Consider the following 24,043-nt stretch of genomic DNA (forward strand, 5'->3'; position numbering starts at 1 on the left):
AATGAACATAGGGGTACATATATTTTTTCGGATTAATGTCTTGGGATTTTTTGGATAAATACCTAAGAGTGGGATTGCTGGGTCATAAGGTAGTTCCATTTTCTGAAGATTGAGGTACCTCCATACTGATTTCCATAATGGCTGCACCAGTCTGCAGTCTGTGGCTATGTTTTATTTGCTATTTTATCTCCATCATATATAGCAGAGGGCAGAGCACATATTAGGCATTCACTATGAGCTTGATGAGTGAATCAGTGAATCAATGGGCACTATATTTTAAATAATTGTATGACCTAATTATTAACAATGGTTTGAAGTCTCTTCTGCCACTATATCCTATGATTCTGTCCTTTATTCATTTCCTTGACCATAAAGAAATACTTTATAATAAAATATTCTGTAGAAATGAAAGCTAGATATATATACAGAGGGTGTCAAAAAATGTATACACATTTTAAGAAAGGAAAATTGTATTAAAATTGTAATACTCGATATATACCAATAACAAAAGATGAATACAAGTCATGTGTATAGACACTTTGGTCAACGTTGCTCAAGCAGTAGTTTGCCGTAATCAGAAGTGTCTAGACATCGGTGGTAACTACTTTGAGCACCTCTTGCAATTGCAGAAGTCAAATGTGACTTGTATTCATATATATATGGAAAGAGGGAGAGACTGAAAAAACTAGCAAGTAAGAAAACAAGAAAAAGTTTCCTTTTATTTAATAAAGCCTAAGCAAATTTTAAGAAAGCATAAAGACGGGCCGGCCGAGTGGCGCGATGGTTAAGAACTCGCTTGGGATGCCAGAGGGCCCTGGTTCGGATCCCACATATGAGGGCCAGTGACACTGCCCTCCGCAGCTGAGATGCTGAACAACAGCTCAACCTGGAGCTGGGCTGCCATGAGTCGCCGGCGACGGCGTGGGCTGCAGTCCCTGTGGCAGTGGATTGCCATGGGCTACCGTGTGTGGCCAGCAGCCAGCGTGAGCGGCCAGCAGCCAGCGTGAGCGGCCAGCAGCCGCAGTGAGCGGCCGTCCAGAAGCCGGCGACTGATCTGCCTCGCCAGAGAAGAGCGCAATGATGGTGCCAACTTGGGCCAGTGAAGCAACATCCTCCACAACTAGATTGAAGAACAAAACGACAGCAACTTGTCTGTTCCCCTTCCCCCAATTCCCCAGCACTGTTCCCATCCCCCCAATTCCCCAATAAAAAATCTTTAAAAAAAAAAAAAAAAAGAAAGCATAAAGACTTGTGGAAATAAAAGGTGCATTCAAAATATCATTCATAATGACTAAAAACACCCCTTAGAACATTTAGGTGACTTGGTATACTTTAGATTCCATGGCTTGATATCTTTTTAATCACCAAAGCAAGAACTAACATTCATTTAACAACAAAAGGAGGGAATGCTTTCTATATTATAGCCCAGGACCCAATTTAGATCAAACAGAAAATGTAGTTAACTTTGGCCATATGTAGGCCAACTTCATGGTATCCACATGATCTGAAATTAAGCAGGAGCCACTCTTTGTATAAAAGGAAGTCATAGGATTTTAAGTAGCTAGTTTGGAAGAATGAGGACAGTGAGGCTTTCTCTGCAATCACATGCTTCAAAGATTATTAAATATTTAACCATTCATGAGAAAACAATAATGTACCCTTAAATCACTCATTTGACTTGTTTAAAATATTAGCATTCAAAAAATATATCCAAACTGCTTTCTAACAGCATGTTATTGGAGAGTGGCTTTCCTGACTATCTATGGCTAATTACGGCTTCACAAATCCACAGTAGTCAAATAATTAATAATTACTTCCCTAATTTGTCCCATAAGATATTTACAGGTCTGCATAGGCAGACAACCCTAGGAATTCAGCAACATGACACAGTATTTGGTCACAAAGAAAGTCAAACACAAAGAAGTGATATGACATCCCATTTGTTTGTTTGTAGACTGGATATTAGAAAGGTATGCAGGTGGCCAATGAACCACCAAAAGCTTATTTCATCTACCAAGTATCTTTGGGAGAGGGAAGACTCATCCTTAAACTCTTACTTTTTTTGTTTTAATTATGTTGTCACTACAAGAATGGCAGTTGCTCACTCTTCAAACCTTATAAAAGTGACTCTAAAAGTGGTAGTCATTTTTTCATAGAAGTATTACTAAAAATTAAACTTTCACTTGAAACCATTGGGAATAGGAAATAAGAGAGATAAACAGAATTATTTCCAGTTGAGAAAGTCACCCCGGACCCAAAACAAGGTAATGAAGTCGCTCAGTGGCTGAGAAACAGTAAGGAGAAAAAAAAGGCGGCCATAACGGTGTCTGTTGGTGCTTAAAGATTTTGAAAGTGCTTAAAAATAAAAGCCCTCTTTATCAATGAAGTTATGAAGTAACCCAGGGGAGCCTAAGTCTCATGGCCTGGCAGTAATACGCTATTCTTCTTACAAACCACCCCTAAACTTTTATGTTTCTCTTTTTTAAAAAAATCTCTCCCTTTTTATTTTTCTGTTTAAGTTTGTAGTGATAGAAAAGTTTTGATATAGTTTTTCTTCACTAAAACGTTACAATAAGACAGGTCACAGCATTACCCAAGTGACATACCTATGTATATCTCTCTGGGGATTTCTGATTCTTTCTATTTCTTCCAGGAATTATTTCCAGACAGGGCAGCAGAGATTCACTGGTCACCAAATTTGTTTACTTTTACTTCTAAGCTCACAAGTACATTTCTCTCCTTTCCATGATTAGGTATGAAAATGTGACTTGACTCTTGCCAAAGAAATGTGGCCAGAAGCAACGTAAACCATAAAATCTTGTACTTCTAGTGTTGGTCAAAAAAAAAAAAAAAAGAAAAGAAAGAAAAAGAAAATCCTCCCAGTGACCCTTCATTCTTTTTCTTATTTATCTTATCTTATCTGATGGCTATATGTCTATCGCCAGGGTAATCTTAGAACACACATATAAAAGATAGTAGAGACTCAACAAGTCTGAATCCCTACAAGAAGCATTGCCCTTCACCATATATTAGAAATAAATTTCTATGTTAGTGGTAAGTCACTAACATATCAGGGGTTGTCTGTTATAACAGCTAAAGTTATTATAAAACAGATGGTATCCAGAAATAGACCACAAGAAAAAATAACTTGCAAAGAAAAAGATTGTCAATATTTTTGTGTGCCTATTTCCTCCTCCTCATCTTTATTTTTTAACTTAACACTCTTATTTATTTCATTTTGTGGGATCTTTACCCGTTATCTTTGCCCTTCAAGAATTCCAAACTTCTGTTTAATCTGGCACTAAAGCTACATAAACAACATCAGAGGAAGCATTAAAACAAATTGCCACCGAACAGTTTCTGCTTCAAAAATGGCAGCTTGAACCACTCAAAACAGAAGGCATAAAAGACAATGGGGAATTTATTTTATGTTAGAATTATAGTTATATTCTCTTTTTCTATTTTTTGTTCCAGGAGACAAACCAGTGTACAGGGTCCCAAAATGAACTTAACCATCTGTGACAGCCTAAAGCCATTCTATTATAACTGTCCCCAAACAGCTTTTAAACATAAACTAATTCTCCAGGTTTGTTTTGTTTGTTTCTTTGGTTTGTTATGGTGACTGCATCAGAATTGATCTAGCCATCCTGGTATATTGTAGCAATGCTGCTTCCTACAAGATAGATGGTTTGCCCTCTCCATTAAAAATAATACCCCATTATTATAGAAAAAAATAACAGTCACTACACATTCAAAAGCATACTCTTTGGGCCCTAATTGAAATCAGAATATTTTTAATAATTAACAATTGAATACAATAGGGATGTAACAATTGAAGTAGTTAAAGAAAAATTTGCTGAAAAAACTCCATGACAATTTTATATTGTTTTCTTGACTCAAGAGTCAAAGTGTATACCTCCACACAACTTACTTCCACTAGATGAGAATTAGATGATTAATAAGTTTGCTTTGAGTAATTGGCAGTATGAAAGAGCACAGAAAAGATGTAAGATCTAGAGATGACTAAGAAAAGCTTAAAATGAACCACAGATAACAGATGGTAGGATAAGTTACAACGACAAAGATACTTGCAAAGAAGGTGGTAACCCTTAAACCTTACTTGCCTGAAAAACATCTTGTAGAAATCCAGGGGGGGAAACGACCTTTGAAGAGAGATAGGCCTGGGTACAAATTCTAGATTTGCCTCGTGCTAAATGTAAGTCCTTCGGGTAATTACTTGACTTACTCAACCCTCAGTTTCCTCCTGCGTAAAATGGGTGCAATAAATCTCTAGTTCACAGTGCAGGTATGAGAACTGGTGTGACACATGGTACGTAGTTACTATAAATTGTAGTTATTAGCATATCTGGAAAAGATTGACTGTTGACTTAAAAGCCATATTGTTTTTTTCAAGATGAAGTAAGGATACCAGAGTTTCTCATTTAAAAGTTCTACAGAGATTTTTTTTCCTAATTCATCTACCACATTGGCCAAAATAGCACTGTAAGCTTAACTTGGCTAAGTCTGCTTCATTCATCTGTCAACAAGATTCTGGGTTTCATATCAAGTTGACAATTATTGAAGATGGGGGGACCAGAACAGGCTGCACAACAGCGTCGTATTCACACCTCAGAGGGTTTACGCTACCAACAATAACATCATATATCTGTCAGTCAAGCACAATTATAGGGCTTGATAGACTGATACAACAACTGAAAACAGGTCTCCTGACTTTTCTGGCTACAGTTATAGGACTTGTTTGATTTTGTTACCTGTGAATATTAGAATGGCTCCTTTTGGGACAAAAGGACAGAGAAACTACACCCCCAATGACTCTAAAAAAGGTCAAAACGAGTGCAAAATTTGCGACATTTGGACAACCTGAAGTCATTTTGCAAATTTGATCGTACTCTTTGCTTCTTATTGAAACATGAATCTATTTTATCCAAAATAGAAGGTACCATTTCATGTCATCTAGAGTCAGGTAACACAATGGCCTGGCAAATCATTCTAGCAAATATGTTTATGGCATCTGAGCTAGGTACTCAAAGCACTTGCATGGATTCCTTTAGAACAATGTTTTAATACATGTTACCTTTATGAGAAAGAAAACAGAAAAAAATTATGTGATACTCACCTAAAAATGAATTACATACATTATCATAAAATTGCTCCATAGCAACCTTTTAGAGCAGAGACTCTTGTGGTAGCAACATTTTTTTGTCAAAATGGATAAGGCTGGGTAATAAAATGAACAGCTTCCTAAAGAGTAAATTGATATGTGGGATCTAATTCAAGTTGTATTTCAAGTTTTAAATTATAAATGATCTCATATGCAAGATATAGAAACTGACCAAAAAATGCTTTAGCCACACATCATTCTAGTGTGATACAGTCAAGTTTTCCAAAGTACATCTAATGAACATATAAAATAAGGTTCCTAAATTAAATTTTATCATTAAATTTTTGGGGGTTTTTAATCATACTTGAGAGTATTACTTCAGGAGGACAATGAAAAATGGTAACTCTCAGGGACAAAAGAAATCTGCCTGCAGGCGAACCAATCTTCCACCTGTTTGTTTTAATGAGTGCCCGAATGCTGTCTTTTGCACTGTTAAGCACTATTGAAAGTGAATGACAAAAAAATACACATCAGGACCCGGTTATACCTCAGTATAAGCCACAGGACCACAGAAGCTCATGGCTAGAAGGAAGTCGGGGGGATGTTCCAAGGATTGCTTATCTGAAGCAAGACTATTTCACTTCTCAGACTACCTTTGTGATTTACATTTAATTTACAGAATGAAAGCATGGGCAATTGCCATTAAAATAGTAATGTAATCCTTGATAGTATATACAATTTCTTATTTGTGGAGGTAGTGAACTAAGTTTTTAAAATACAAAACTAGAGAAATAAAATTCTCTACAAATAAAATTATAGAAACTTTTAGATTTCAGTTTATGAAAAAAGTAGAAGGAAAAATACACAAAATTAAATGATGTTAAAAACAGGAAGAGTACGGTAACTACAAGTTGCAATTGTCAATAATTGGATATTGCATCTAAATAAATATAAAATTGATCAATACATTTCATCATAATAATGTCACTGTTCATTAACTTTTATTCAGATGCAAGAAACATAATGGAAATATTTTATAAAGCCACTTAGTCTAATGCAAAATTTGATGAAAAGCAAATACTTCTTAAAAATCATACATGAGGGGGGCTTAAGAATTGGAGGCTGAAGAGGATTTCATTACAAGGCATTTCACCCATGAGGGCCCTCAGGATATGGGGTTCCAAGGCAAGGCTCAATTGTATTAGTAAAGATAGCCATATATATATATATATATATATATATATATATATATATATGTATCTCCTCTTTTTCAAAGTCAATGGTTTCTCATTTTGTCAAATGTAAGCAACGTGAATCATCTTTTAGTCAGTATAAAAACTCATAATGATACTCTATTTTTTGGATTTGATGCAATTTGTCAAACACAGTATAAGTTTTTTAAGATACAGTTGAGATGGGGCAGTATTAATACTTGTCTTATGGATTAGCTATTCTATATTTTGTTGGTCATGCTTTTATTTATGTATGTAATTAATATTATTTGACCCATGGTCTTCCAAACTTGTGTACCTGTCATTCATGTTATAACACATCTACCATTCATAAGGAATTGGGATAATGTGGTAAGCAGAAAATGTTTAAAATCAGTCATACACAATTGAATTCCAGCTTTGCAAACCTTCTCTGGCTATGCAACCATTGATAATTAACCTCTATGACCCACAGCACTGAACAAAGGGAATGGTAATATCAGAGTAGTTTTGAGATAAAATGAAAAGTATGAGTGTTAAGCGCCTAGAATATTGCCTGCCATCTACTAGGGGCTTAAAACATAAGTCCTCTTTACCTTTTATATAATAACAAAAGGAAGAACAATTGAAATCTTTAGGTAGAGAATCTGGGCTAAAAACCCCTAGGAAGCAAGAGCTACATGGCTGCCTAAATTTGTGAAGAGCCAAAGAGGAAATTCTAGAATCCTGAAAGTCCCGAGAAGGCAGAAATGAGATTTGACTACCTCTTGGCCTGTGTAATACTTACATCCACCAAAAAAAGCCTTGAACACTATCCTGGCTGTAATCTCCGGAGTTTCCTCTGGGTTGTCGTGGTTTGTTTCCAGTTTTAAAGGCAGAAGATTAAATAAGAAGCCAAAGAATCAGGCTCCTAGGCCTGGGGCATGCCATCTGCCTAGTATTAAGCAAGAACTGAAAGTCAGTTACAGAAGCAGAGTCAATTCTAACATGATTTATGTTCCATCCTTGAATGTGGCAGGAAGACTGCAAAAGATATTTGGAAGCCAATGCTTCCTCTGAATAAAGTAAACGAGTATAAGCTAAGCCCCTCTCCCCAGACCATGCTGGCCTGTTAGATAAGTTGCCAATGAGGAGTCTGTGAACCCTGGAGCAAAAATGGCTCTTCGGGATGAGAAAGTGTCTCAAGGCCAATGATCATTGCTACCGTAAATGTACAACGCACAGTACAAACACTGGGGTCAGACAACAGATATCCAGGATATTACTCAAAAACACATCTAGCTCAAAGCTGACAAGATAATCTGTTCCTGTGAGTGCAAAGCAGACAGGAATGCTGCCGCTATGACTTGCTCAAGCAAAGAAAAAAGAAATTGCAACTCTCCAAGGGCTCCATCTCATGCTCTTTATGCAGGCAAAACTCCAGCGAACTTCAAAGGGAGCGTTGCCTAAGGAGGAGTGTTAGACCAAGCCCATGGGGGGTATCATTTCCATGATCATGTTGCCATCTACATTTGGTGGACAGGCAAATGCAAATACTTCAGATACAAGTTTAAACAGATGAAAAAAGAAGTGCGAAAGAGCTTAGAGATTTGCTTGCAAAAATCCTCAGAATTCCAGGAAAAGTATTTAATATCAGGAACTTCATAAGTTATTTCCAAAGTCCCAAGAGAGTAGTTGGTTTGTGATGATACGTATTAACAATAAAAGTCTTTTTAGTCGACACATTGCACTCTAATGTATCCCAAGATCACAAAATAGTGTACTTCAAAAATAATTTCCCAAAGTTAAGTACTCTTAAAAGGTCAGTAACATTTTTCCCATTGGAATATAGACTATATTTTGATGTTATAACCAAGTTTTAACATACGTGATCCTGATTAATGTAGAAGAGCCAAAATCCAGCAAAGATACTTACAGGAGGACCTATATGGTGGGGAGTGGGTAGAGAAGGTAAGAAAAAGGGAGAGACAAATTAGTGAATATGAAAAATATTAAGACTGAATAAAAGATTAAAATATCATAATTATCAGCACAATACAAGGGACATACAAGTCATTTAGAATTCAATGAGTCTTAATCTTTTTTTAGATCACAAACCTTTTCTGTATATCAGAAAAATGTTTACATCTACGTGTACACAAAATTTTTCATAAAATATAATGAATGTTCAGATTCCCCGAAGCCTCTTTATGAATTACTAAGACATTCATGTATCTTAAGCAAATATTGTCTAATTTATATATCTAAAAATTTAGATAAAATATGAATCAGGAGGATCTTTGGTCATTTATGACAGACCAGTTATAGAGAATTGATATCCATAACTTTCTTGAGTTTGATAAAATGGGTAAATTAGAAATGTACTTATTATTTGTTTTTCGTTTTTTTGTGTTTTTTTTTGTTTTTAAGATTTTTATTGGGGAATTGGGGGAAGGGGAACAGACAAGTTGCTCTCCTTTTTTGTTCTTCAGTCTAGTTGTGGAGGACGTTGCTTCACTGGCCCAAGTTGGCACCATCATTGCGCTCTTCCTGGGCGAGGCAGATCAGTCGCCGGCTTCTGGATGGCTGCTCAGGGCGGCTGCTGGCTGCTCACGCTGGCTGCTGGCTACACACGGTAGCCCATGGCAACCCACTGCAGCTCCTCTGCAGCCTACGCCATCTCCGGCAACTCACAGCAGCCCAGCTCCAGGTTGAGCTGTTGTTCAGCATGTTAGCTGTAGAGGGCAGTGTCACTGGCCCTCATATGTGGGATCTAAACCGGGGCCCTCTGGCATCCCAAGCCAGCTCTTAACCAATGTGCCACTCGGCCGGGCCTTATTATTTGTTTTAAGAATGTTTTTCATTGAGTGGTATTGCCAATATATAAAATAATAAGCTTCGATGCTTACATAACTTTCTTTAAAATTGTGTATTCTCATCAAAACATCAGCAAAGTCTAAGAAAATTTCAATATTTCACACACCATATGCTCAATTAAAATACCAGTTCTCTGTAACCAAAAAGTTGGGAATTGACTTTTATTTTTCTATAAAACTCTGTATAAACATAAATTTTCATTCTTTTCCCTCAATCCTTTTTTTCTTTCATTTGACACAAAGATCAATTCAGTGATTATTTGACTCTACCAATGTTATATTATTTTTTTCCTCAAAACAAATTCATAAAGCACCCTCTATTATGAAACTTTGCACTTTGTGAAGGGACTACCTAGACAAGTTTCCAATTATTTAGATTCAGTGAGGTTTAATGACAAGTTTTGAGAATATTCTTAAAGTAATTAAGCAGCAACACTACCCAAATTATTGAATTTTCATAAATCCTTTCTACTTTGACATCTTTTTTCCAAAAGAAAGGGGAAAGGAGATAAAAAAAAAATCAGTCTTCTCTCTGCTCTTTTGATAGATTAGTATTCCTACTCTTTCAACCATCAGTAACGAATTGTTTTTAATACTGAGAAATACAGAAAATAACATTTCTTAGCAAACACTAGACGCAAATCTTAAATACCTTCCCCTTATCTTGCAAGGAAGAACCAATAGCCTGATAAGGCTTCATGTAGTCATTTATATTTTTGGAGTCTTAGACTTTATAGCACAAGTAAAACAGTACATGAACTTACTCATTCAGATATCTTGGTTTAAAAAAAAATAGTTTTTTATTTGACTCTTCTGTTTCACTTTACATATAGGGATTTGGCCTGAAAGCAAAAGCTCACTGAAGTGGGCATCAGGACAACTGGTTATATTTCAAGTTCTGCTTATAAAAAATTATGTGGCTTTGGCCAAATCACCTGACTGCTCTGGGCCTCTGTTTCCTCAACTACAAAATGAAAATGCTGGATTGATTACTAAGGCTCCTGTCATCACTAAATTTCTACGGTTATACAAGAGGAATAAAAATTCTCAAACTTTGAAAAGAATGAGAGTAAAAGCATGACAAAATTGTACCAGTTGGATAAAATAATAATAAGGCTTTCCAAGACATGTGCCCTGGTGTCCCAAGGCATATGTTTTCACAGAGAACCTGCATGTACTGACCAGCTATGAAGATGGAAGCATGGGTGATGTTGCCACACTGTGTGCAATTAAGAAACCCTCACTATATACTGAAAAGTCAGACTCGACACAGTACATAAGTCCAAATTGGGTGACAGTGGTAATTAATAATATTTTGCAAACTTCTCCTTCCTACAGTTTGATGGAAATAAGATAATAAAAAATATTCTAGGTCTAGCAGAGATTTAACCATATGCACGCACGCACCCGCAGGACCTCTAATAAGATGGTATAATCGTTAATTAGGAGGAACAATGCGGGAAGCTAACAGAACATCAATGACACAGAGCAGCCTCAAGGGAAACTTACCAGATTCTCCTCTTCGGCCTCTCTTACCTCGTTTCCCAGGAGGGCCTGAAATACAAAGAATGACTTTTTTGAATGTTTGGTTCCAAAATGGCCAGTAAATAATTTCTATATATTTTATCACTCCTTTTAACTAAGAAATTCAAGAAAGGGACCAGACCCATAACTCTTAAGCTTCATCTAGTCATAAAAGTTGTACTTTATCTCTCATCATCTAGTAAGATACAGGAACACTAAACCTTCAGAATTTTTGTTCATCCTGCCTGGATGTCATCAATAAAGGCTTTGCTAATAAGCAAACTGGTGATGTTGAGATTTCCTGTTGCTTAGGAAGATTTCTTTTCTGAAGGTTTCAGTATGTTAATAATTAAAAGTACTAAGTACAAATTACTATGGTTTCTCTTCGGTCAGGTCCATTATGATTCTCAAAAATATTTAGTTGGCGGCTAGTTAAATGTATATATTAATGAAAATAATCTTACAAATATTTCTATTTTATTAAATGTGAATTTTCCTATATTGGAATTTTTCTGAGAACCAGCTAAGTTAAAGTCGCAACGCTTTTAACTGCAAAGTGTTTAGATAATAACTATAGGTCTCATTTTTCTAAGGGGCTAGCTCACTATTGTCATTCAATAAATATTTAGTCTGTATGATGATCCCATTTTAAAAACGGAGAAAAACTTTTTTTTTTCAGTGAGTTGCCTGTGAAGACCACCAAGATAGTATGTATCAGACTTAGCACAAGCTTCTAGACACTCGTGGCTTTCAAACAATTCTTCTCAATTACATAATTTCTCCCCTTATTTCCTTGGGTAGGAATAGCTCCCACTGAATTATGATCCCAGCAAATAGAAGAGAATAATTAGCCCACAATGAGAACTGAGGTCTTGTAATATTTGCTGGAAGAAAAAGGCCAAGGAAAATACAGAACTTCCTGGTTTTAAACAATGAGCTGCTAAGTTGGACTGATGACTTCAAAATTCTAAAGTTCAAGACACAAGCAGTAGAGGCCTTAGCATCCAGCCGACTCTTAATGGGATCCTGAGCTACTGACTTCCGCATGGAAACACTATGATGAGAAATGAAAACATTAGTGGGCCAGTTAGCTTCCTCTCAAGCTCTTACACAGAATAAGTCTGGCCATCTGTGTTTTGTAAGAGGTTAAAAACAATCAAGCAATAAAATCAATGGAAAATATTAGGAGAAACAGCTTTATAGCAGTGTCCAAAACTGTCATAAGAAATTTCAGATTCCTGTCTGTATTCTAGCATAAAAAGAAGTTTTTATCATATTTAGGATATTCTTGGCCAGATTAGGAGTAAAAGGAGAATCATGAAAACAGATAAATAAATCCAGTGGGACACTAATAGGGATGAAAAATATACACTTATACACATACTCGAACAAACAAATACACAGGTGTATATGACATATTCCAATATTTACAGTATCCTTAAAATTAAAAATCAGATAGTTTTCTATTACAAAATCAATTAAACTAAGAAGTTTTTAGCAATTACTATACACTTATGATTGTCTGTGATCTTCATAGTAGGGGTTATAGGTCATGAATAAGATATATATCATCCCTGAAAAGGCAAAGAAGTTGAAAATATTAAAATACACACATGAAAAATTCACTAGTAGAATGATGTGAAGATGGTACAATGAGTTTATACTCTGATTTGTTCCTTCTATTCCAAACACATGGTCAATTAGAAAAAGAAAAAAACATTTTAGAATTATTTGTATTCAGAAAGAAATGAAGGGCCGGCCGAGTGGCACGTTGGTTAAAAGCTGGCTTGGGACGTCAGCTCTGAGCAGCAGGGCCCTGGTTCGGATCCCACATGAGGGCCAGTGACACTACCCTTTACAGCTAAAATGATGAACAACAGCCGGACCTGAAGCTGGGCTGCGTGAGTCGCCAGCGACAGTGTAGGCTGCAGCCCCTGCGCTGCCATAAGCTACCATGTGTAGCCAGCAGCCAGCGTGAGTGGCCAGCAGCCGGTGTGAGCTGCCAAGAGCTGCCATGAGTGGCCGTCCAGAGGCCAGTAACCGATCTGCCTCACCTGGGAAGAGCACAATAACAATACCAACATGGGCCAGTGAAGCAACATCCTCCACAACTAGGCTGAATAACAAAAGGACAGCAACTTGTCTGTTCCCCCTCTCCCAATTCCCCAATAAAATCTTAAAAAAAAAAAGAAATGAACATGTTTATAGTCCAGAAATTGAACAGAAATGAAAAGTGGAGAATTGGGAAAAAATCATGAGCTTGGTGGGTTCCAGTTCTAGAAGTGGGAATGGTGGCCATGAATTCTATTCCTGAAGAGTAAATGCTCATAAAGTTCCCTAACCAGAGCTATAATCACCACTTAAAGCCAGGGGTTTGAAAATGCTCAAGAGACACTGAAAAAAAACCTAGGTCTCTCGCCTAAAGGATGAGGACTGTAGATACAATCGCTCAATCAGAAAATGAAGTGAACGTCTGCTGATTTGATGCCTCATTCTATGATATCCCCAACATAAACCTGGGGCAGAGTCCTAAAATGCCATTTTAAGACAAGTCTGACCTAGAAGGCTGGCAGGTCAGATAAAGACAAAACGGTTAGGTAAGAAAGGGCGAGCACAGAAGGAAGAAAGGCAGAAAAACACAGGGAGAAAACTACACCAAGAAAATAAAAACAAAACAAAACAAAAAAAATCCCTAGTATTCATAATGAATATACAAATCAAAATTCCAAAAATGTATGAAGAAATCTAATTCTAAGAAAGACAGCACTCAATAAAAAGATCACGAATTCTTTCCAGGTAAAAATAATTTTAAAAAAACCATCAGGATCCGGCCAAGTGGCTCGGTTGGTTAAGAGCTTGCTCAAGAGTGCGTGCTCTGAGCAACAGGGTTGCCAGTTTGATTCCCACATGGGCCAGTGAGCTGCGACCGTGCTGAGCTGCCGCTGAGCTGCCAACAGGTGGCAGGATGGGTCAGCTGGTGAGAGCACATGCTCCTAACAACAAGGTTGCCTGTTTGAGATGGTGGGCTATGCCCACCAGCAGCTAAAGACTGAACTTGGCACCTTGAGCTTAGCTGCCGCCTGGATGGCTCAGTGGATAGAGCATGCGCTCTTAACAACGAGGCTGCTGATTCGACTCCCACATGGGATGGTGGCTATGCCCACCGGCAACTAATTAAACACAGCACCTTGAGCTGAGCGGCACGACTGGACTTGGAGCTGAGCATGCTGCGCCCTCCACAAGTAAGACTGAAGGACAACAACTTGGCTGTTCCCCTTCCCCAATTCCCCAACACTGTTCCCCTCCCCCAATTCTCCAATGAAATCTTTAAAAAAAAAAAAGAAAAGAAACCATCAGACAATGGTTGGTATCTTAATTAAGCTTTAAGAAATAAATGAAAAAGTAATATCCATTAAAGAGCAGGGATTTAAAATGTAAACAAGAAAAAAAAAAAAGAACAAGTGGATTTGAAAGAGCCCTTTAGAAATTTTGAAAATGAAAAATAAAGTCATTGAAATTAAAAAAGAAAAACGTAAACCAATTAAGTGCTAGCCTAGGTATGGTTGAAGAAAGAATTGATGTGGAAGATACAGAATGCATATCCTCAAAAATCTACATGTTGAAATTCTAACCCCAAAGATGATGGTATTAGGAGGTAGGGTTTTGGGGAGGTGCTCAAGTCTCAAGGCTAGAGCCTCATGAATGGGATTAGTGCCTTGTAAGAGACCCCACAGATACTCCTAGTCCCTCACACTCTGTGAGGACACAGTGAAAAGGCACCAGTTATAAAGCAGGAAGGGAACCCTCTGCAGAAGGCAACCATGCTGGCACCTTATTATGAAAAAATGATCAAAGAAGCAGTGATTTTTTTTTTTAAGAAATCAAGAAACAAAATTAGACTATTTCTGAACATGTCTGCCTTAAATATTCAAACAGAAGGCTTAGAGAAATGAGTTGAACAGTATGGGAAACCTGTTTCTTATATTGAGAATTGAGAAAAACAGAATCTAAGAAAAGTAAAAAGAAATATGACAAGACAGACATCAATTAAATATGATAAGGCTTTACAAAGAATTTCATAATAGTTGAGAGAGAAAATGAAGCCAAACTAAATTATGAGAGGATGGGGATCTAAGCTCTATTGGATTTACAAAGAAAATACTAGATTTGAGAAGAGCATGTTATAATTACTAGAAGAAACAGAGAGCTGGAATGAGCATTATACTGAGCTAATAAATTATACAAAACTCTCAGTAAGACATAAAGATCTTACTTACAAAAAGAATAAACAGAAGTTTTGAAGATGTCTACTATGCAAATGAGACAATTTGATATTGCTTCTGAATTTAAGAGTAAAAGTAATAAAAAATTATATAGACGGGATAAAATTGACAATGGACAGCTGGCAGATCACCAGAGTGAGAATATGAAAAATCAGAAAAGACAAATGATGGCTGTTTCCCAGACAAAACCGATGTTAACAATAGTTGAAAAAGATAGTGGCCATTTTCCATTCCAAACTGAGTGATGAAGTGTCAGCCAGGCATGAGCTGTAAGAACAAATATAGAAGCTGGAACCTGACTCTTATTCACTGAATTTGGCCAGATCCTTGCAGCAGAAATTCTCAGTAAATTCTATCAGGAGAAAGGCATGACTCTGCAAAAGAAACTGGTTCAAGAATATGAATGGGAAGAGAAAAAGCAGAAGCTATCAGCAACAGAGGAAGTGAAAACTTACAAGCAGAGAATTCATGAAATGAAGAATGAATTATAGAAAACAGAGGGAGGCTATAAAAACAGATTGCTCTTCATGATAAGAAATTGCGTGATTACCAGTACTGTTCATGCTTTAGGGAGAGTTTTGCTTGAAGGATAATACAAACTGTCAGCATGAGATCGAAATTAGTAAAAATTAGCCATGATGGTAATACATTAAAAACCAGTGTTAAAAAACCCAACTGCAGAGTCAGCCGAGTGGCTCAGTTGGTTAAGAGCTCGCTCAAGAGTGTGAGCTCTGAGCCACAGGGTCGCTGGTTCGATTCCCAGCCCGAGCTGAGCTGCCACTGAGCTGCCAAAAGGTGGCAGGATGACTCAGCTAAAAAAACAAAAAACAAAAAACAAAAAAAACCAACTGCAGACAGATCAAGGTCATGAGATCACATCATAGCAAGGTATCTTAAGCCAAACCAGTTTCTTCGGCCCACAACTAATATTGCTGGAGCACTGTAGTCCTCATTAATGATGTACCTATCTGTGACAAGGCTCTTTTCTAAGGTTAGATATGTGACTAGAAATAAACATATTCCTAGATAGATGGGCCTTTCCATGGTCTTAGGGGTGGGCAGTTATTGCAGGTATTTGGAATAGCCTTATCTGGTTTATCAGATAAATCACCAAGAACTTGTCAATTCTACTGCTATTATTTGGATCTGTTCACTCCTTTTCACTCCTAGTATTTCAAGCTGAGCTTAAACATAACCTTTCTGGGTACTCTGAAAATAAATTTTTTTACGGGAATTTTATTGGTATTTAAAAATATGTTTACATCTTATAAACATTTACAATAAAACACACAGTAAGTGTTTGAGAAAAATTTCAAAATTCATAATTGGCTGGATATTTTATTTTGTTGTATATCTCTTGCTTTCTATTTCAATACACATTTCTGGCTGTGTCTGCTTTTTGGAAAGAAGAAATAATGTGGAAAGAAACAAAAGGGAGAAGTCAACTCAAAATGGATTAAAGACTTAAAGAACTGAAACCATAAAACTAGAAGAAAAACATAGGGACAAAGTTCCTTGACATTGGTCTTGGCAATGACTTTTTAGATATGATATCAAAAACACAGGCTACAAAAGCAAAATAAACAAGTGGGATTATATTAAACTAAAAAGTTTCTGCACATACAGGGAAAAGATCAACAAAATAAAAGCTTAACCTACAGAATGGAAGGAGATATTTGCAAATAATACATGCAATAAGGGGTTAATATCTAAAATATATAAGGAAGTCCTACAAATTAACAGAAAAAACCCCCACAAATAACCAAACTTAAAAATGGGCAAAGGACTTGAATAGACATTTTTCCAAAGAAGACATACAAATGGCCAATATCACTGATCATCAGAGAAATGTAAATCAAAACCAGAAAATCACCTCACACCTGCTAGGTTACTGACTTTTTTTTTTAAATAAGCTAAAGTGTTAGAGAGGGTATAGAGAAAAGAGAATCCAGGTACACTGTTGGTGGGAATGTAAACTGGTGCAGCCACTATGGAAAATAGCATTGTGGTTCCTTAAAAAATTAAAAACGGAACTACCAAATGATCCAGCAATTGCACTTTTGGGTATTTAGCCAAAGGTATTGAAATCGGTATCTCAAAAAGATACCTGCACTCCCAGGCTCATTGCAGCATTTTCCACAATAGCCAAGATATGGAAACAAAATTCATCAACTGATGAATGGACAAAGAAAATGTGATATATATAGATATGTAGATATATAGATAGATATAGAGATATAGAGATAGATAAATATAGATACAGAGATAGAGATATAGTGGAATATTATTCAGCCTTTAAAAAGAAGGAAAGTCTGCCAATTACAATAACATGGATGGACCTGGAGGACATTATGCTAAGTGAAATTATCCAGATACAGAAAGACAAATACTGTATGATCTCATTTATATGTGGAATCAAAAATAGTAAAATTCATAGAAGCCGAGAGTAGGATGGTCATTGCCAGGAGCTGCGGGTAGGAGGAAATGGAGAGGTGATGGTCAAAGGGTACAAAGTTTTAATTATGCAAGATAAACAAATCTGGAGCTCTACCACACAGCATAGTGCCTATAGCTAACAACACTGCACTTTACACTTAAAATTTGCTAAGAGGGTAGATCTTATGTTAAGCATTCTTAATAACAGTAATAGTAATTATAGAAACAGGAAGAAACTTTGGGAGATGATGATTATGTGTATGGCCCTGATTATGGTGATGATTTCATGGATGTATACTTATCCCAAACTCACTGAGTTGTAAACATTAGATATATACAGCTTTTTACATGTCAATCATATTTTAATAAAGTGCTTTAAAAACAAAAAACAAAAAACAAAGGGAAGGCTCGACCCTGGGTGATTGTGCTTGGGTATGTTGCATAAAAACCCAAGAGAGAGAAATGTAGCTATCTCATTACACAAATGACCTCAAGGTCATTGATGACATGGGTCATTAGGGAATTAATTCCTGACTGAATTTCTGTGAAGTAAGTAATGAACGCATGTAAAAGCACAAATTAAGCTCAGTAAATATTAGCCCCCCTTCTTTTGCTTTATTTTTATTTTCTTTTTATAGGTAGTCATTAAGTGATCATAATATATTTGAGCATTTGATAAGAAATGCTGAATATGTATGTGAATAAAAGTGTGAGAGATTAACAGTACCTTCTATTCAAAGAGGAAATTCAGTATAATGAAAAGAACGTAGAATAAAGAGATAAAAGGTTTTCACTACTGTGTAAATTAAGCTAACTTCCAATTAACCTCTTTAGTTTTCGTCTGCTAAAAGATCTGGTGAATAGAACTACCACATTTATATAATTATTGTAAGGACGAAAACTATAAAGTGCCATAGACTATGTTACTGGACCATTTATTTTTCATTAATGCAGCAAGGCTTATAAACTATTTTCATGATATATTACTGTCAGAGTTGTCAATAAAAATAGTTAAGACTGCTAAACAATTTGACACATCCTCATAAAAAGCTGAAACTTCTTAGAAGTTTCATCTCTAGAAGCATGGAGATCCTTGAAGGACATCAGAGAAAATACTACGAAATGCCTCAAACAACGGTAAATATTTAAAAAAGCAAATCCTCTTATCCAGAATTCTGAAGGCAGAGCGGGAGGCTGAGCTTGTGGTCAGGCCGGGAAAGAGTGAGTCAGAAGCAGTGAGCAGATGGTCAGGCCCGACAGGCAGGCGCATGCTGGGATAGGGAGGCCTAGAGGAGAGGTGCGTGCAAACCTAGGGTGATCCCTCCACGCAGCAGACCCTCGGAATAGGTTTCCAACAGCTGCAGGTGGCTCTAGGGAGGGAGGAACCTGTCTGGGCACAGAGGAGACTCAGATCATCCTTTCTGAGCCATCCTCCTCATCCATCCTCCAATAGACTAAACCAGGTTTACCTTCAGATCTGGATTAACCTTAGGAGCAGGCAGAGATTCGTTTCAGAGCCTTCCCCCAAAGTCCTCCCACCTGCTTGCTTGCTGAATGCCTGAAATGCTTTCTATGTAGACCAAAGCCTTTCATTCTACAATTAGAAAGCAAAAAGCTTAAAGAGCTAATAACTGGGAGAAGTAGAATATCAGCTAAAATGTGTTTTCTTCACACTCACAAAACATCTCTACTACAACATACCCAGGAGGTGATACAGCCCAAAGTTTTTCACAACGTGCTTCGTAACGAACTATCAGGGCAGCCCAAATTTGTCATACCGAGTTGCAACCATTTGCAGTAAAAGTTCATTGGCTAAAACAAGCTTATAAATCAATGTTTCGTATTTCTGCAAATATCAAATCGAGGTGAAAACAACCTGCTGAAGGTCCCATACAGCAGACACCAGCTTCCTGATTCCAAGTTCAATGCTCTTTGACTTACCACACTGCCTTTCCCTTTTGAACTCACGCTCCATAAACTGGGAGGCTGGACACAACCAGCAGAAACTTTCTGAACTGCTTTATTTTATCAATGGCCTGTCTCATACTTTTACAAATATATATATATATTATATATATATATATATATATATATATATATATAATATATATATAATTATATATATATAATATATAAAATTACCTGTTACAGTCTCCCACTCAACCGTGAGCTCTTGGGAGAAATTCTCTTGTTCATCCTTATATCTCTAACAACAAACTCAGGGCTTATCACCCGAAGAGCCTTTAAAGGAATGCTGCCTATGGGCTGTTTGAAGCCTGCCAGCATTATTTCATATCATGATCATTTTTTAAAGAAATAACTTTTTTTATTCAAGAGACTTATTTTCCAAGATATTTTAAATCAGCATGTGCTCCACTATGTATAAAACAGGTTTATTTGTTTTAAATATCTTTTTTGTGTGTGTGTTTGTTTTAAATGTCCTGGAAATGGAATGTCAGTTTATAAAAGAAAGTTAATCCTAATAAATAATAGGTATTAATTTAAGTTTACAATAGACATGCTCTCAAACTCTCACTATATTATTCAGATATACGGTATTTATATTAAAGGCAATAAGTTCAATTGAAAAATTGTGAAAGTATTTCTCCCTTTTTTTTTAACAACACAAGAGACAGACTAACAAATGTTTCAGAGATTCTATTCTTACACACTATTAGAGTAATAACAAATATAAAATTAATAGCTTTTTAGAAAAAAGTTTATTACTATTTTAGCAATAAACCACAAAAACTAAGTTGCTAAATTTATTTTTATGCTCTAACCAGGCCATATCATAACTTTAACAAGGCTATAAATATCTATAATATACTGGCCCTCTAAGATTAGTACTGAGTTGTTTTGTTAAATTTCTAGAGGGAATTTTAAAAAGCAAATAAAAATACCAAATTTTTAAATTAATTTTATAAACATACCCTTTATAAATAGGCTTATTTTCTAGCTTTTATACCAGGAGCTTTTTCACAATTTCAAGTAAAACTTCTGAAACATAATGTATGTGCAGAAATTGTGTTCAACGAATGGAAATAAAACAATGTGACTTATGGAAGATATAAAAAGAGAAAACAAAACAAAGCAAAAAAACCTCCCTTAGGTGGCTAATAAATATGAATGCATTAACAGTGTACACATTAGGCCACCTAAGCCCACTGGGTGGATATGTATGTGTGCATTGGTTTAAATGTAAAATGCAATGCTTCCTTGGGGTGGCAGCCAAAATGGTTTAAAAACCACTGATTTACAAGAAACTGGGCTAGTTATTTCAAAATATACTTCTCATTAGGACAGTACTTAAGCAACAAGGCATGTCCTTCTGGTAAAGTATGTTTTCACCTTTCTCATGAAATACATTGAGAGCAAGACTCCTCTTTTATCTATTTCTATATTTTTCCAACTTTAACAATTGCTATGAAAATGTTTTAAAAAAATACAAGTAACTAACATCAGAATTGTGGTGGCTCTAATTCTGAACATTACTTGATCATTAGAGTTATTTTTAACTGGTTGAGTTTCTATTCCTTGTGGAAAGAGGCCAATGGGCAAAAAACTGCCTTTTCCTTATAACCCTTCTTCCCAGATATTTCAATATAAGTTCAGTTCCAGCTGGTGTTAAGTTTAAATGAAGCATTTCAAGTTTACCCAAGAAAAAACTGATTTGTAAATTTTATAACTAGGGGAAAATGACCATGTTTACAAGACCATTGGAGGCTCTCACAAGAACATACTGGAAAACCACTGTACTTAATAAAAGAAAGGGATTTCCAAACCAATTGCAAAGAAACATTTCTAGGCTTTATGTAGATGGTTTGTTTCCAGAAATGGAATTCCAGCGAATGAAGAGTTGTCTTTATTTCTGTTTTCAATATTTAGATAATATCGTAGAATAGTCAATAGAAACTGTTCAAGAGAACACATAGCCCAGTGTTGGAGTGCATTGACTTTAACCAGGTCTGATGGGGCACGGTTGTTATTTCTATCATTCTTCTCCCACACATAAAGTGTTTCATTATTATGGTATAGAATGTTTTACCCCACGATCCTACAGGGGATTTGTCATGACAGCTTTTTTAATTTCTACTTGCAGGGGAGGGGGCTGCAAGATGTCAGAGAGTAGGGGTTGGGAAATAGGAAAGATATGTTCCTTTGTGCGATTACATGCTATATAACAAGTGTGGTTATTATGTATACAAGGCAATATATTCACTTTTTTAAAAAGCTGAGCTCCCAAGCTTGTAGAAAAATTTAAATGAGCTTTCTAGATTCCATGTTTCCAATGGAATGCAGAGTGGTAAAAAGATCTTTTAAAGATAAACAGAATTTTTAGACTTAACAACAACAACAAAAAATGATTGAATATAGTTTATCACATGCTCAATAAATTAAATAATGTTAATTCACAATTTATCAGAGACTGAGACAATCTTCCTTAAGGGAAATGGAAAAAAAAAAAAGTGGGCTAATGGAAACGGGTTTGTTTTCATGAATGGCTTTGCAATGTCGCGGATTTTTGCCCAACTGCTGATAGATGAATTCATCGCGGCAGCAGCACATACACAATTGACACACATGTAAATGGCCCACGTGTCTTTAAGTTGGTGTTAAATGAATTATTTAATATGCCTACAACAGAAATTAGTCACCAGTAGGTTAGATAATAATAGCAGGAGTAGTTTAACACTGAAAATTAGCGATGGAGAATATGTAAACAAAATGTCGAGAAGAAACCACCAGAATAGGAGGAGCGCTTCAGAGGCAAAGAGCAACACGGAAATCTCGACCGGACGAAACAAGCGTGAAGGCGCGAGTGTACTACAGCAATTAGAGCAGCAGTGATGGAACAAGGCTGCCCGCGGAAGCTGGCGAGTCTGATGACCACATAGTGTCATGGGCAAAAATCCCTACAAAATACTTGAACATAATAAAACGGGTAATGACGACAGTTAATATTTATGTGTTCACCATCCACCTGGCATTTGGTAAGCACCACTCGTGCATCATTTCACTTATTTACACTACTTGTGTAATCGCAAAACAATTTTGGAAGGTGATAACATAGAGAGGTTAAGTGACTTGGTCAGAGCATCACACATCAAGTTAAGTGGTGGGCTAGGGATTTATACCCAGACAGTCTGACTCCTGAATTGCAAATTCTAAAATTAAAGACTTACTATTTAACTGAGTACTCTATGGATCACTCTATTTTCTGATACAAACCTACAGAGCTGCCATTAAGAAAAACAGGAGCTTTAAATAGAAAGAATAGATTCATGAGTATTTCTGAAGGCCTCTATTTACAATTCTAGTTTATAGGCTTATTTTTAGCTTCTCATTATAAATGTAAAATAATCATGAGAAATTACTGGCTAAAAGTTAGTAAGCTTTTATTTTACAAAGCTAAAGAAGGAACTATTCTCTCTTCGCATACTAAAAGCACTCATGGTTAACCTAGGGAGTTGTGATTAGCACCTATTTATGTATATACTCAGTTAATATGCTCTTAAACTATGCATGCCAGTTATTTTATTTTATTGATGGTAAAAACACTTGACATGAGCTCTACCCTCTTAACAAAATTTGAAGTGTACAATACAGTACTATAACTGTAGCATACACATAAGTTTTAATAAGTCTGTTATATAGAAGTTTAAAATGAGACAAATAAAAATTTTGATCTTTTAGAAATGAGGAATAGTATCTGTCTTATTCACTATTATATTCTCAGTGCCTGGCACATAATGAAATGTTAAATAGATGACTACTTTTTAAACGGTTGAACCAATAACACGTTTGTAGTATTTATTCTGGCTAAAAAATGAAAAGACAGCAGAAAAATTTTTGAAACCAGCTATATGGACATATGTTTGAATCTGACTCTTCAATACATTAGCTGTGTGACTGGGCAGATTAACCTGCATATACAAAATGTAGATAATATCTACCTCAGACAGTTTAGGTCTTTGCTCTTCAGCTCTGAATTCTTACTGGTCTCACACAAATTCACCTGCATACAATTATTAGTGTAATCATTTTAATATATTTTCACCATATAATTCTCCTTATTTATCAGCTTCCATTAAATATGGGATGAAGTCCTTATAAGGTTTCCCACTAAGAAAACCTAGTCCCAGTATTTCTCAAATCCAAGTCTCTATGTTACAAACAAGAGTCTCTTGCCTAATCTCTGGTAGTTCATCATTCTTGTCCTCTCCTTACTTAATTTTAATTTCAAGAAGATATAACACAGAACTGGCAATCCTTTCTCCCTTGCTATGTATTTGGCCCATTATTTCTCCTCCAATCTTTTTTCCAGTATACCTATGAAGTGATATAAATTCTGCCTTCTTGTAATATCACTATCAGTTTAATAAACATTTTAATAGAGTTGCTAAGTAAAACCACACATTTCTTACCATTATTCTTGGTTTCCTAAATAGGAATAGGAACTTCAAACCAATGTTTAAGAAGAAGCTACTATTTGCCTATATAAGGAACTAATTTGTTCAATACTATGATGTATTTGAAATGTCATACATATGAAAAGTACTCTACAAAATGTCAAATTATCTTGTTCAACTAAAACAAAATACAGTGCAA

At 36.0% G+C, this 24,043-nt stretch overlaps 1 protein-coding gene across 21 annotated transcripts in view; it reads right to left on the reverse strand.

The window, feature by feature from the left end:
- The window catches only part of COL25A1 (collagen type XXV alpha 1 chain), a 469,048-nt gene that overhangs the window by 203,911 nt on the left and 241,094 nt on the right, over nt 1-24,043 (reverse strand). For all 21 annotated transcript variants that reach the window (XR_002123213.1, XR_002123212.1, XM_019636067.1 and 18 more), the window contains exons 3-4: nt 10,698-10,742; nt 8,249-8,256 (exon numbers count right to left, since the gene is read on the reverse strand). Coding sequence is in view for 19 of the 21 variants with exons in the window: in XM_019636067.1 (XP_019491612.1) it covers nt 8,249-8,256; nt 10,698-10,742 (53 nt within the window). In the remaining 2 variants the exon portion in view is untranslated. The remainder of the gene's footprint in view (nt 1-8,248; nt 8,257-10,697; nt 10,743-24,043) is intronic.

Source organism: Hipposideros armiger, unplaced genomic scaffold (assembly GCF_001890085.2).
Source record: "Hipposideros armiger isolate ML-2016 unplaced genomic scaffold, ASM189008v1 scaffold_26, whole genome shotgun sequence".
Classification (NCBI taxonomy): domain Eukaryota; kingdom Metazoa; phylum Chordata; class Mammalia; order Chiroptera; family Hipposideridae; genus Hipposideros; species Hipposideros armiger.